Source organism: Carettochelys insculpta, chromosome 7 (assembly GCF_033958435.1).
Source record: "Carettochelys insculpta isolate YL-2023 chromosome 7, ASM3395843v1, whole genome shotgun sequence".
Lineage (NCBI taxonomy): Eukaryota > Metazoa > Chordata > Testudines > Carettochelyidae > Carettochelys > Carettochelys insculpta.
In genome coordinates, this window is record NC_134143.1 from 72878702 (window position 1) to 72892863 (window position 14162).

General features: G+C 62.3%; 2 protein-coding genes across 8 annotated transcripts in view; one reads left to right on the forward strand and one right to left on the reverse strand.

Annotated features, from left to right (window-relative positions):
- Positions 1–7224, forward strand: part of SEMA4G (semaphorin 4G) — a 94619-nt gene extending 87395 nt beyond the window's left edge. For 2 of the 7 annotated variants that reach the window (XM_074999264.1, XM_074999266.1), the window contains exons 16-17: positions 3580–3783; positions 5205–7224. The gene's annotated coding sequence lies outside the window, so the exon portion shown is untranslated. Of the gene's footprint in view, positions 1–2105; positions 3546–3579; positions 3784–5204 lie in introns of those variants that run through there. The other 5 variants (XM_074999265.1, XM_074999267.1, XM_074999268.1 and 2 more) reach the window with 5 other exon arrangements.
- Positions 7225–9892: 2668 nt separating this feature from the next.
- On the reverse strand, positions 9893–13918 carry MRPL43 (mitochondrial ribosomal protein L43). Its single transcript, XM_074999272.1, has 3 exons — positions 13754–13918; positions 13054–13160; positions 9893–10135 (listed from the first exon to the last, which is right to left on the reverse strand). Exons 1-3 carry the CDS (start codon positions 13882–13884, stop codon positions 9906–9908), a joined length of 468 nt encoding a protein of 155 aa, XP_074855373.1. The 5' UTR covers positions 13885–13918; the 3' UTR covers positions 9893–9905.
- Positions 13919–14162: the final 244 nt, after the last annotated feature.

Consider the following 14162-nt stretch of genomic DNA (forward strand, 5'->3'; position numbering starts at 1 on the left):
AGTGTGCACAGGGGATGGGTGTGTGTGCACAAGGAGAGGAGAGGTGGGAGTGTGCACAGGGGATGGGTGTGTGTGCACAAGGAGAGGAGAGGTGAGAGTGTGCACAGGGGATGTGTGTGTGTGCACAAGGAGAGGAGAGGTGGGGGTGTGCACAGAGGATGGGTGTGTGTGCACAAGGAGAGGAGAGGTGGGAGTGTGCACAGGGGATGGGTGTGTGTGCACAAGGAGAGGAGAGGTGGGAGTGTGCACAGGGGATGTGTGTGTGTGCACAAGGAGAGGAGAGGTGGGGGTGTGCACAGAGGATGGGTGTGTGTGCACAAGGAGAGGAGAGGTGGGAGTGTGCACAGGGGATGGGTGTGTGTGCACAAGGAGAGGAGAGGTGGGAGTGTGCACAGGGGATGGGTGTGTGTGCACAAGGAGAGGAGAGGTGGGGGTGTGCACAGGGGATGGGGGTGTGTGCACAAGGAGAGGAGAGGTGGGAGTGTGCACAGGGGATGGGTGTGTGTGCACAAGGAGAGGAGAGGTGGGGGTGTGCACAGGGGATGGGTGTGTGTGCACAAGGAGAGGAGAGGTGGGAGTGTGCACAGAGGATGGGTGTGTGCACACAAGGAGAGGAGAGGTGGGGGTGTGCACAGGGGATGGGTGTGCACAAGGCCAGGAGGCGCAGAGGATGCGTATGAAAGCCTGGCAGGCAGGCCAGTCCAGCCAGCTGCCCCGTCCCCCCAGCCCGTCGCGCGGGCCGCGCTTCAGGGCCAGGTCTCTGTGTGAGTAACGTCCCCCCACGCCTGTGGTGCAGGTCAGGGCTCTGGGTGTGTCCCAGTGGCTGGTGGGCGGTGGCCGGGGTCAGCCTGCAGACGCGCCGTGGCTGGAGTGAGCCCCCTCCTGGCCGTGGGGTGACTGAGGGGTAGATTCCCACAGGGGTCACTGTGCCCAGCCCGGGGCTGACAGGCGAGGGGTGGGCTCCCCGCAGGGTGCTGCCTTTGTCACAGGTGAGGCGCACAACCCCCCTCGGATCTGTGCCAGGCCCAAGAGATGGCGGCCACCAGAGCAGAGTCTGTTCAGAGCCGCCGGCGTCCAGCCGGCCCCTGCTGCAGCCGGCCTGGGAGGAAGGCTCCCTCCAGCAGGCTGAGTCCTGTGAGCGCTGGAGATGCCCGGCAGATGCTGCTGGGGTTGAGGCAGTGCCAGCCTGGGAGGCCCTTGCCTGGCTCCCAAGGAGCGTGCGGACGTCTCCTCTGCCCTAGCGACACGGCTGTGCTCTCCCAGCCCTGGCAGGCTCATGCCCTGCTCCCCTGAAACCTCTCGGAGCCCAACCGGGTCCCCGCCACCAGGCCTGGCAGGAGAGAGCCCTGCCTTGGGCCCAGCGAGCCTCCAGAGGAGAGATGCCAAGGAAGACCAGGGGCTGGGCCCTTCCCAGGCCTGCAAGCTGCTCGCAGGCTTAAGAGCATCGTGGAGTTGAGTCAGCGGAGCCCACCGGCCCTGGTGCGAGCAGGCCCCACGCAAACTTGGGTGCCAGGCTGCAAAGCCACCCTCCAGCGGGGCGGTGGGGCTGCAGAGCTGGAGGGGAGCGGGAGAAATGCCCCTCCTGTGGGTGCCTCTGCCTGGCTCTGTCCCCTCAAGCCGGGCTCTGCATGCTGCCCAGGGGCTGCCCTCCTGCTGGGTGTAGTTAGTAGCTGACGAACAGGAGGGGCTGGGCAGCCCCTGGCAAGGCTCAGGGCTCCAAGCTGGGACAGACCAAAGCTCCCCCAGCCCAGGCTCCTGTCTTCTGTCGGTGGCCGGCAGAGGAAACGAACAGACCAGGGTCATTCCTGGAGTGATCGCTCTGCTGGCCGGCAAGCCCAAAGCTGGGGGGCTGCTGCCCAGGCGAATAGCTATGGGCGATCTCTGCTCCAGCAACTCCTGCACAGTTCTGGCCTCACCACATCCTCTGGCCAGGAGTTCCCCGGTTGGCTGTGCCCCATGGGAAGGAACCGTCCTTTGCTTCGTTTTAAGCCGGCGGCTGAGTCGTTTCATTGGGCGAGGGCCCAGGTCTTGTGTTATGGGAAAGGGTCCACACCACTTCCCTAGTCGCTGTCTCCTCCCCATGACCTCGGTCGTCTCCTTTCCAGCCTGAACAGCCCCAGTGCTCCCGCCCTTCTCTGTGCCGGGCTGCACCCACCACCCGAGAGGAAGCCCAGAAGCAGAGAACGCTGGAACTGGAAGGGAGCTCGAGAGGTCATCGAGTCCAGCCCCCTGCCCTCATGGCAGGGCCAAGCACCGTCTAGACCGTCCCTGCTAGACGTCTGTCTAAGCTGCTCTTAAATATCTCCAGCGATGGAGATTCCACAACCTCCCCAGGCAATTTATTCCAGTGTTTGACCACCCTGACAGTTAGGAACTGTTTTCTAATGTCCAACCTAAACCTCCCTTGCTGCAGTTTAAGCCCATTGTCCCTTGTTCTATCCTCAGAGGCCAAGAAGAACAAGTTTTCTCCCTCCTCCTTATGACTCCCTTTCAGATACCTGAAAACCGCTGTCATGTCCCCCCTCAATCTTCTCTCTTCCAAACGTAACCAGCCCAGTTCTTTCAGTCCCTCGAAGCCCCGTTCTCTAGACTGTTTGTCGTTCTTGTTGCTTGAGAAGATGAGCCTGCTGAGGTCTGTTCGGGCAGAGCGTTCTCCAGCACAACGGCGCCACTTCCAAGTCTGGGCGCAGGGAGCAGTTTGGAAGTTGTGGGGCAGAAGGGAAAATTCTTCTACGTTCAAGTCTCTAAGACTTTTTGATGGGTGTCTCTCCCAGCTCCCCTCCAGCCCGGTGCCAATCTCGGGCACCCACTATCCGCTTACACTCGGGGCTTCCCAAACTTTTTGGCATCACGCCTCCCTTTTGATTTTTGAGAAACCCTCACCCCCCCCACATCTCTTCTTCACCATCTTCCAACCCCCCTAAACAAAAAATTCAATTCCTAATTTAAAATAAACACAGACACTTGATACAAAAGTGTTGTTGGAAATTAGAAATAAGCGCTAATAGTTTTCCTTGGCCCTTGCGGGTGCCTGGTGCAGCCCCAGCTGACCAGCTGCCTGAGCCCCATGCCAGCCTCCAGAGCTGCCCGCGCCAGCTGCCTGCCCGCCTGAGCCCTGTGCTGCCAGAGCCTCCTGTCCAAACTGACTGAGCTCGGAAGTGCTGGGGCCAGCCGCCCTCCCGAGCCCTGCAAGGCCCCTGCCCAAGGCCCTCCCCTCCCCCAACGCCAGGCACCCCCAGCCCCCATCTAATCCATCCTTCTCCCCAACCCACACTCCCCTTTGCAGGAGGCAGCTTAACTCCATGTGGGCCTTCGCCGGCTGCCTGCTTTTTATAGCAGCTGCGCCGGGTCACCCATGTGAAACGGCCGGGGCTGCTGAGAGCCGGAAGCAAAGGCTGGTTCTTTCTTGGGGTGCGGGGGGATGACGGTGGGGGGCTGGGTCACCTGGAATTTCTCCACGCCCCCAGTCTGGAAAGCCCTGGCTTACAGGGAGTTCCCAGGGGCCTGCTGGGGATGAGCCTGTGTAAATTAGCTGCTCAGGATGCCACTGGCTTGAGACTTTGGCCCCTCTCTCCCCAGAAGCAGGTGGTGCCTGTTTTAAAGAGGCCGCGATTGGCTCAGTGCTCTGCAGAGCAGCCCGGTTCCTGCGCCGCAGCCACAGCCGTGGGACCCGGTGGGTGAGAGACCGAGAGGAGCCGACGGGCGCCGGGGAAATCAGACCCAGTGGCTCAGCGTGGGACTGGAGGGCAGGCGGCAGCCCCGGCACTGGGCAGGCGGCACGAGGTGGGAGCCGTGTCCCTGCCCGGAGCACTGAGGCCGTGGGAAGGGGCTGCCCCGCCGGCGGCGTGCAGGGCATGGAGGGAGTCGGGGCTGGCACCTCAGGGTGGCGTCGGTGGAGGGTGGCCAAGAGCGGGGCATGTGCTGCAGGAGGGTGGAGCTGGCAGGAGCGGGGACAAGCCAAGGACTAGAGGGGCCCATGCAGCCAGGCCAGGCCGTCACCAGCCCCCGCAGCTCCTGCCAGGGCTGCACCAGGCCATTCCAGCCCACGGCCTCCTGCCCCGGCCTGGGCAGCGTTCCCGGTAAGCCGAGCACTCGGGCAGCTGCCCGGGGGAGACTCAGGTGCCGCCCAGCTGAGTAGCAAAGCGCGCAGAGCTGGCAGAGCGCATGTCCGTGGGTGGTGCACATTCACCTGTGCCTGGGTGCACATCACAAAACTTATTCCACCCCGAATGGGAGAAATTCAAGGGAACCTGGTTCCAGTCCCTTCCTGGGGTTCGGTCGGGGCATACCAGGTGCACAGACCCCCCCAGCCTCCTCTGCGGCCTTTGCTGAACGAGGCCCTTTTCCTCCAGCCCGTTAACGACTCGTGATGGCTGGGCTCCCCCACCCCCAGGCCGGACGGGCTTTGCCAGACCCAGCTGAGCTGGGGAAGACCCGGCCCCTGGCTCCCTGCTCAGCTGCTTCCCTGCCCGGACGGCTGCCTGCTGGCAGGAGCAGAGACCTGGCGCCAAGCTGGGGCGGTCAGTGGGGTTACGGGGGAGGGGTGTGCCCACCCCGCCAGGACCCTGGCAGGAGTCATAGGGCACATTGTAGCCAGCTCCCAGGGCTTTGCACGCCCTTGAGGCGCTCAGCGGGGGTGGGGGCCGTGCCAGCCGCAGCCAGGACCAGCAGGTAACCCACTGCAGATCCCTGCAGGACTCCGGCCAGGCCTCCTGGCTCCTGGGGGCCGGGGCCGGGACAGGGACAGGCTTGGCTGGCTGTGTCCAGGGGGGCAGGGGCTGGTGTATGAGGGGCAGGCAGAGCAGAAGCGGTGCAGCAGTGGCTTGAGGTGCCCAGCCCACCCCGGAGTGGCCGGCCTGGTTTGGGGGGCCCAGCCTTCACCTTGCTCCTGAAGAGCGGGGCTGGGGCCAGACTGGGACATGGGGCTGGACCTGGAGAGCCCAGATGGCTTTACGGGGCGGGGGGGGGGGATTGAATGGCACTTCCCAGTGCAGGGGGCACCCCATGCTGCTTGGGGGTGTCCCTGCTTTGCTTGGTGGGGGCAGAGCTGCTCACAGGGTGCAGGGAGGTCCCAGAGCCACTCCAGGTGCAGGGGGTCCCAGAGCCGCCCAGGAGCTGGGGTGTAGCCATCACAAAGTGTGGCTGGACACCCAGCTGTGCATTCTGGGCAAAAGCCTTAACACGAGCCCTTGTCTGTCTCTCAGCAGGTGCCCGTCAGTTGGAGCCGAACGCTGCTGCTGCCAGGACGCGAAGGGGCTGGCTCCTGCGACCGGGCCTCCACACCAGAGCCCAGGGCCGGGGGACACGGGCTTTCCACACAGCCTGGCCTGGTGGGGAGAGAGCTGCTCCTGGCCCGCCATCGGTCGCCAACGGAGACAGCCCTGAGCTGTCCCGGTGTTGCCAGCCTGCAGCCCGGTCATGGGCCGGGGACCTGGGGAGATGGTCACTGTGTCGGGATGTGTGGGGCAGGCACCAGCGTTCCCTGGAAGCTGAGCGCTTGGGCAGCCACCCAGGAGAGGTTCAGGCGCCGCCCAGCTGACTAGCAGAGCACCCCCAGCCGGCAGCCTGTGTCTGTGGGTGGTGCACATCCGCACACACCTTGGTGCACAGAACAAAATTTATTCCATCCCTGGATGGGAAAAAGTTGGCGGGACTCCTGCCCCCCACCCCTTGACACTGCCTTTGCCAAGACGTAGCGTGACCGCTGGTGGCCCTGCAGCGAGTGCGTGGCTGTGGTGCGGAGTGGTCCGCGCGTGTGCCAGGTTCCCAGACCCCCCCCAGCTGCGTGGGGTCTCCCCATGCCTCTGGGGGCCCTGAGCTGCGTCTGTCCCTGGGTGATCTCGGTGGCTCCTTCCCCGCCCTGGCGCTGGCTCCCAGCCTGTCGGAGCAGCTGTTGCCACAGGACAGCCAGGCTCTGCTCACGGCTTGGCTTCCACCTCGGTCCATGCCCCGGGCACAGCTTCTGCTGCCCTGAGCTGGGCTCATGAGGCGGGGGCGGTCTGGGCTGCAGCTCTTAAATCCCTTCCTGCCCCTAGCCTGTGCCGGACCAACTTGGAGCGGAGGCACCCCGGTTACAGGCGCTGGAGAGGGTCCCCGAGTCCAGCTCCCCTGGGTTTCTGCTGTCTCTCTGCTGGGGTCTGCCCCACCCGCGTGCCCCTTGCTGCCTGTCCAAGCACAGGCTCCCCTCGGGCAGGGCTTGGGGACAGCCCTGCCGTATGCATGTGAGCTCAGCTCCCCGGGCTAGAATGGCAGGCCCGCTCGCTCCCTCGCACGCCTGCAGCTATGCAGGGTTCCCCTCCAGCGCCTGGCACTGTGTGTGTGTGTGTGTGGGGAGCACAAGCCCTGGAGCTCTGGCTGTGGTCTGCACAGCCTGGGTTTAGTCCAGCCACAGCCCCTGGGAGCAAGGCCTGGGACGCACCAGAGATCTGCCCTCTGCGCCGCTTGGACTGTTCCGAGAGCGCCTCCTGCTCCTCCTCTATCCGGCCGCCGCTTCGCGCCCTCGGGCTTACGGCCCCCCCAACAGCGCTGGGCACGCAGGCCTGCAGCGTGGCCTGGGCCCGTCCGAGAGCAGGCGACCGCCGTGGCTTGAGGTGCGGGGACTGCTGGCTCCGGGACAGCCCCAGGCAGAGCGCCGTGGCTCAGGCAGCGTGCACGCGCCCCTCTGGGGCAGGACCAGCCGCTGCTTCCCGCCAGGCAGCGCCAGCTACTGCGTCTGCTCCGAGACCGGACCTGCGGGGCCGTGCCACTGGCCGGCCAGCGGGTGCTGCCGGTGCGGTTGGAAGTGGCCCTTGCCATGGTGCTGAGGCGGCATCCTTGGTAGAGTGTTCCCACGGCCTGGCAGAGCCCCAGCGGGGGGTAGGAGGGGCTGCCATGCGCTCACCCCACAAACTGACTTTGGCCTTTGCGCCGTTACCAGCCTCTGGTGCTCTGGGGAGAGCCGAGGCACCCAGAGACCTGCTGTGGCTGGAAGCAGGAGAGCCCGGCAGACGTCCCTCAGCTGAGTGTTACCATGCGCCTGTGCCAAGGTGGGGTGGGGGGGCAGTGCTGGAGCCCTGCCCGACCGAAGCACCTCATCTCCAGGGCCGCTTGATATGAACCCCCCAGCCCCGGTTCCGGCCCCGTGTCCTGTGCCATCCCGCCATGGACAAGTGCGGCGGCAGCGGCTTCTGGCCCCGGGTGCCAGGCTGCCACTGCCCCTTGCTGCTCAATAAACCCGGAGCTGTCTGAGCGAGCCAGCGTGGTGTGAGTCTGGGGAGGCAGCGCGAGAACGAGGGGGACGGGGCAGTAGGGCGTGGTGGACCCACCAGTCAAACCCGGGAGCCCACTGGTCCCTAGAGAGCGCTCTGGTCATTGTAGCAGGACAGCCCTGGGGCGTCCTATGAGGGGCCATTGGGCTACCTCTGCTGCAGGGCGTGACGTGGCCTTCCAGCTAGCGCCAGTACATTCTAAGTGACTTCAGTAGGTTCCAGGGTTAACGATGCCAGGGAGCAAGTCAGCTGCCTTGGCCTCACTGGAGCAGCTGATTAGCAGCAGCTGAGGGGTTGGCCACTGGCTGTAATTAGGCTAAGGATGTTGTTCAGGCCAGGGTGTCGCCCAGCTAGTCAGATGCTTGGACCGTGCCCATCACCATGAGATCTGGCCTCTTAGACCTCACAGGCTGCCCCCCCCCCGCCCCCCCCAACCCAAGGTACAGTTCTGTGCTGACGCTGGGGGGAGGGGGCGGTTCCAGGTGCGAGGGTTTGGGGCAGGGCAGGGAGGAAGTGGATAGGAGCTAATATTCAGCTCGCTGCCCAAACTCAGGCTCAGGATTGGGTTGGGCGGCATGTCCAGAGGGGCTGGCAGCTGTTCCCACTGGACTGGGGGCTGCCCCCCCCCCCGAGGAGAGCAGCCGCTGCGCTGTGCCTGGGGCACAAAGGTTCACTAGAAAGGCATGGCTAAGGTTCATGATCTTCAGTGCTTCACCTAAAGCCCCAGCTCCAGGAGTCCTGGGATTAGGAGAGATGCTCAGTGCAAAGGGCCCTGAGTGCACCTGGCAAGGTAGTAGTGTTAGTATTACCATTCTTTAGCTCACCTGGGGGGCTAAAAATCGGGGGGGGTTCTGGGTTGCTTCCAGCAGGCTGCAATGCACCTGTGGAATCTGGGGTGTTCCTTGTGTAAACTTGCAGAATGCACCCCAGACACAAAGGAATGGCCAGCTGCCAGCCAGCCCCTGGCTACGGACCCTGCCCGTCTCCCCTCCAGCCAGCTCTGTGCCAAAAACCTCAGCTCTGTCTCAGCACCCCCAGCAGCTCTCCTCCAGGGCATGGCCCCAGGCCACATGGCTCAGCAGGCCACACCTGCAGGCTGTGGCCTTGGGCAGCGGCCTTGGGCAGCCTCACCAGCACCTGCAGCTGGTCTAGGGTTTCCTGTGTCATCTGCTGGGTGGGAGGGTCCTCGGCTGCCCACGGCAGACGGGCACGTGGCTGGCACAGGCTGGGGAAGGCAGTGGGGAGCACTCCAGCCAGAACACCCCCCCCCCACCTGCAGCCCACAAGCCGTCTGCCTCTTTGGGCCCAGAGCCAGAGAGAAGGTGGGGCTGCTGGGCTATACAGCCCACCCTGGTGCCCCCGGGGCCTGCCCACCCTGGGAGAGAACAGCCGGCTTCCAGGTACTTTGACAGGGTTGGGGGCAGCTGCTGCACCCACCAGCCGCATTGAGGGGAGGGAGGTACAGCCTGAGGCCTGGCCCTGCAGCCCGGGCAGCGCTCTGGGCTGGCGGGTGGGCAGCGGTTCCCCCCCCCCGCGTGGCACAGTCCCATCACCATTCGTGCAGCAGCCAGGGGCTCAACGGCACAGAGACGGAGCAGGGCTGAGGCGTGTGGGGAAACATGAGCTGCTCTGCCAACGTGCTGGGCCCGCAGCGTGGGTGGCACCAAACCCCCGAGGGGCATGAACCGCTCCCCCTTCAGGCCGACTGCTGGCGGCTCTGAAGCAGGCAGCCGAGACCCCCTCCTCGTGCTCTGATCAGCCCCGTCCAGGCAGGGACCGGCAGTCAGGGTTGTGAGTGCTCCCAGGGACAGCTGGCCACCTGCCAGGGTCTGACTCAGGCCTGTGCAGTCAAGGGCTGAGCATGTGGGCTCTTCCCCTGGGCTTGTGGGAAGCCACAGCAGCTGCCCCGCACCTGGCCGTGTTTCACGGGGGAGCACGGCCATTGCTCTGAAGGGCGGCCAGGTCTCACCATCTGGGCCAGATGCTTTTCACTGCTTCCTGCCGCGGGAAATCAGCCACAGACCCTCCGCAGCAGCGTGAAGAACAGGGTGGAAGGGAACACCCCCAGGGTGGGCAGGGGAGCCTCAGCTGCTGGGAACCAGAAAACCCCCTTGACCACAAACGCTTCATTTATCCTCCCAGGGACCAGCCCGCAGCAGGGGGCCCCGGCCTGGGAGCTAACGCTGCAAGGCTTAGAGCTGGGGCGGCAGGAGAGTTTGGGACTTTGTGACAGTGGGGGCTCCCAGAGCTCCTTGATCCCCTTGTGCATTACAGGCGAAAGCTCTCTTCTCTGAAATGCAGCTGTCTCTGGGGTGGAACCTGGCAGCTGAGGCCCAGCCAGCAGGGACTTAGGACTCCTGCTTCTACCTGCTGGGGCCAGTGACTTGCTGATGACTTTGCGCAAGGTTCCTCTCATCTCTAGGCCTCCTGGGCAAGCTGGGACAAGGGACATTCACCTGGTGCGGGGTGGGGGTGGGTGCAGTGCTGGGAGATGTCCCACTGGAGGGCACCAGAGTGCCAAGAGTTACTACTGATGCTGGGCTGGGTCAGTGGCTGGCACGTCGCCCCAGTGTTAAACCTGGGGCTCGCTGGCTCTGAACTCGAGGGGTCTCATTCCCCGCCACACACCCACACGGGGGCCACGCTCCTTCCAGCCGCTCACACTTTATTAGGCTGCTGCGCCGGCCTGCGCAGGCTCTGCACATTGAGGACGCTCGGCTTGTTGGTGAAGGGGTGCCACTGGCCCTGGATGCTGGGGTAGTCGGTGTGGAAGGGCTTCCGGATGCGGATGATCTCCAGCCCCGACTGGTTGACCATCTTCTGGATGAGCTGTGTTATCTCATCCATGGTTTTGTCGGCGATGAACTCCTCCCTCACGGCTCCGTTCACTGGAAGGAGAGAGGCGCCCAGGGAGTCAGCCCTGCTGGGAGGAGAGCCCAGGTCTGCTCGTGTCCCTGGCCACACGGCAGGACCTAGCGGGGGGGGGGGGGTCTCTAGGTCTGGAGGGGCAGAGAGACGCAGCTGCGAGGCTGGTAAGAAACCACACCTCGGCAGTGCCTCAGTGTGAGCAACAGGGTCTCCCCCGCCACTGCGATGCAGCCGCTTCTGGGGTGGAAAGTGGCAGGTGTTGAACAGCTTGCAGCAACGCTTGGGGTGCAACATGAAGGCGAAACAATGTGAGGTACAGAGAGCTTGGGGCAGTGGGGCTGCACCCCCTCTCGCAGGTCAGCCATCAAACTGCCAGCCTGAGCCATACCCACTTAGCGGCAGCTCTGGGTGTGTGGCTGCAAGCCAGGCCCTGCCGTCCAATCCAGCCAGCTGCCCCGTCCTACGCTGCTGCTGGCTTTGGGCCGAGGGGGCATCAGCCTGCTCTGCCCCCCGCCCCCCATCAGCAGGAGGCCAAAGGGGCTGCATCTTCCCAGCTGCCCGAGGCCTCCAGCCCCCAGGAACAAGAGGCCACGCGCTCCCGTTGGCTCAGCAGGAAGGCCCCTATCTCGCACTGACAAAAGATCTCCGTGCTAGCATAGGGCTGTCCTCATTCCCCTCTTGTCTCCCACCAGCTGTGCGCCTGTCCCTGCCAGGGGATCGCCGCCGCACGGGCAGCCTCAGCCCAGGCAGGCTCCCTTCCTGCCAGGCCCCGAGAGAGGCAGATGCTGTTCTCAGCCCAGCGTGATGCCATCTGTGGCAGCAGGTCCCGCTCCACCGGGACAGGCTCGAGCCTCCCGACCTTCTTCCTGGCCTGGTTTCTAAACCTCCGCGGCCCTGCCCAGCCCCCTCCACCTGCCGCACTCCGGCTGCAGGCCCCACCTGTGGACACTGCGTGCAGAGGCGCCAGTCGGGGTGGCTGAGGGGACGCCACGGCTCTTGCTCCGTGCAGGACTTTTGATCGGTGCCCAGGCCCCTCACAAAGAGCCCCACAGGAAGCACCACTGGTCTTTTGGCTCATGGGCCAGCAAAGTTCTCCTGCTGCCCGGAAACAACATCCCATCCCTGCAGCAAACCCCGGGCCCATCCCGAGTCCCTCCCACCGGCTACTGAGAGGCAATGGCCCTTGTGGGGGAAGAAAGGCCCATTTTTTGCCAACCACCTAACTGCTCCTGGGCCCTGTGCATTTAAATGGCCTTGTCCAGGGAGCAGCGACTCCGAGGTGGCAGTGACTTTCTCAACGTCAGCCCCCATGGGGAGGGAAATGCTGCTTTGCCAGTGAGAGCTGCTTCTAAGAGGCTGTGCCTTCGATCAATGCATTGCCACTCGTGCTCCCGCCTCAAACCCTCTGCAGCATTTCCGCCCCGCAGCAAAATGCTGAGTGAGTGCCTCACCGTGTTCTTCTCCAGGGTCAGCTCTTTATTCTGCCTTTCACCTTACTCCCGCCTCTGAGAAATCTCTTCTAGGGTGACAGCACCCCCTAACCTTCAGAGCGCATATTGCAATGCTAACCTAGTACTGGACTCCCCCCCAAGTCATTAAAAGCCCACTGAAACTGTCTAGATCTCACATTAGCAGTGTTGCTATAGCCACAGACCTGCCAGGAAATGAGACAGATAAGGTGGGGGGGTGAGGTAATATTTTTTTATTGGACCAACTTCTGTTGGTGGAAGAGACAAAGAAACTTTTGTACTACACAGAGCTGTTCTTTAGGTCTGAGACCTGTGGAGGCTGAAAGCTTGTCTTTGTCTCTTTCAGCTGCAGAAGTTGGTCAATAAAAGGTGCTCTCACCCACCTTGTCTCTCCTGGATTTCAAGCTGACAAACAATGACTTAAATATAGCTTCGAGTCCCCTAGCTGCTCCAGACCGACAGCTGTGGTCTTACAATCACATTATAAAATTGTTTTTTATTCCTTGCTGCCACAAGACTCCCCAAAGAGGGGAACTAGCATGGACAAGGCATATGAGCTGTCCAAGCCAGGTTACACAAACCTTTTTTTCAGTTTGTTAGTTCTCTTAAATCTGACTTGTAAGAGGTCCATGATTTTCAGAGTGTGACTAAATGAGGTGTTCCTTTAACAGAAGCCATCATTTTCGTGAGCACTCTGATGACACAACATGAGTTCCAAAATGCTTCAAATAGATTACTCCCTCAAGCCAGCTCTGAGTCTGGGCATAGCTCTTCTTGGTGGAAGGAATCTGCTTCTCTAAATTCCACAAAAGACTCTCAGCTCTACAGCCAGGGATGTCCATTGTCGTACGTATAGAAGCTGGGGCTTGCCTCTGCTTGATAATTAACACAGATTTAAGGTAGGCTGCCAATTTAAATCATTGTAGCTAGTCTGGAATAATTTCATGTGTGCACACTCCTATTTTGGAATAAGAATGCCTCGTTCTGATTTAGCTTAATTCATTCTTAAGGAATGAATTCTTATCTTTTACCTGCACATAGCAATTCTGGGGGAATTCTGCAATTTTACTTTCCCTCCAAAAATAACAACTGCAAAATTCCGACAGGACTAATATAGTTTTTCCATGTAATTCAAGCCCCTTAGATCTAGGAGGAAGCAGCCTTTAACGTGATGCATTACAATCTCTGGCACCTTATAGACTAACAGATATTTCGGAGCATAAGCTTTCATGGGCAAAGGCCCGCTTCATCAGAGCGGGTCTTTGCCCATGAAAGCTTATGCTCCGAAATATATCTTAGTCTATAAAGTGCCGCAGGACTTCTTGTTGTTTTTGAAGATACAGACTAACTCGGCTACCTCTCTGATACTTGTTAAAATCTTTGTTTGCCAGGATACCTGTTAAATACCAGTGGTGCTCTCAGCAAATCTCCCCTTCATTTAAACTGGGACCAGCATTTTTCATACTCACAATATTCTGCAACCAGTGTGGGGCTTCTACATTTTTGTGGGGTCACGTATACCACAACTCCAGGGTTCTGCTTGGCAAAGTCCACCACCTTTTCTTCTATGTATTCTCTACAACATGAAAGCAAGGAGAAATCACCGGTGAAGGGTCAGCACTTGATCACTCTCTGGCCCACCTAACGGGAGGGGTCACAGCACAGGGGTGCCCCTGCTTGGGAACCCCCACCTGGCACTGAGCAGCTGGATGAGTGAGACATGAGACCCAAGAGGAAAGGAGCTAAGTGTGCAGATCTCAACGAGTCCTTGAGTGGGCAACATGCCTGGGGGCGGCCTATACACACCTCCCCACCACCTGCCTGCCCCATCAGCGATCAGGGCATCTCCCTCCCCAATGGAAGCCGAAGTGCCCCACGTCAGGATACCAGCCCACCCACGTCACAAGTCAAAAACCAGGGGTCAGAGATCAGGGCAACTGCCTGCTCCAGGCAGAGGTCAGAGGGCGGGGGTCACGGCCCTGCCAGCAAGGGTCAGGGGTCACAGGCACTGCCCCATAAACTCAGAGGGTGGGGGGTCACAGCCCCGCCTGCCCCTCACGGGCAGAGAACAGAGGCGGAAGTCACAGTCCCTGCCCCCCCAAGGTCAGAGGTCAGGGGTCACAGCCCCGCCTGCCCCCAAGGTCAGAGGTCAGGGGGCGGGGTCAGAACCTGGCGCCGCGCGAGCTGAGCCCGTCGGCGCTGAAGGCCAGGCTGAGGCGCTGGAGCTGACACACGTAGCGGCCCAGGCCGTTGCGCAGGACGCTGCTGAGGAAGCGGCTCGCGGTCCCCCGCGCGGTCATGGCTCCGGGCGGCTCTTCCGGCGTCGGGCCCGCCCCGGAAGTGACGTCAGGCTGTTGTGGTTCCGGGGTCGGGGGAGGATGGCGCGTTCCTAGCGGCACGTGGGGGCGAGCGCCGGAGAGGCGGGACCGGGTCAGCGCCGCTGGGGGCCGGGGACGCGGGGGCGGGGGGCTCTGAAGCGGGCCGCGGGGGGCAGTGAGGTGGGTGGGGGCGGGGGCTCTGAAGGGGGTTGCGGGGGGCAGTGAGGTGGGTGGGGGCGGGGGGCTCTGAAGCGGGCCGC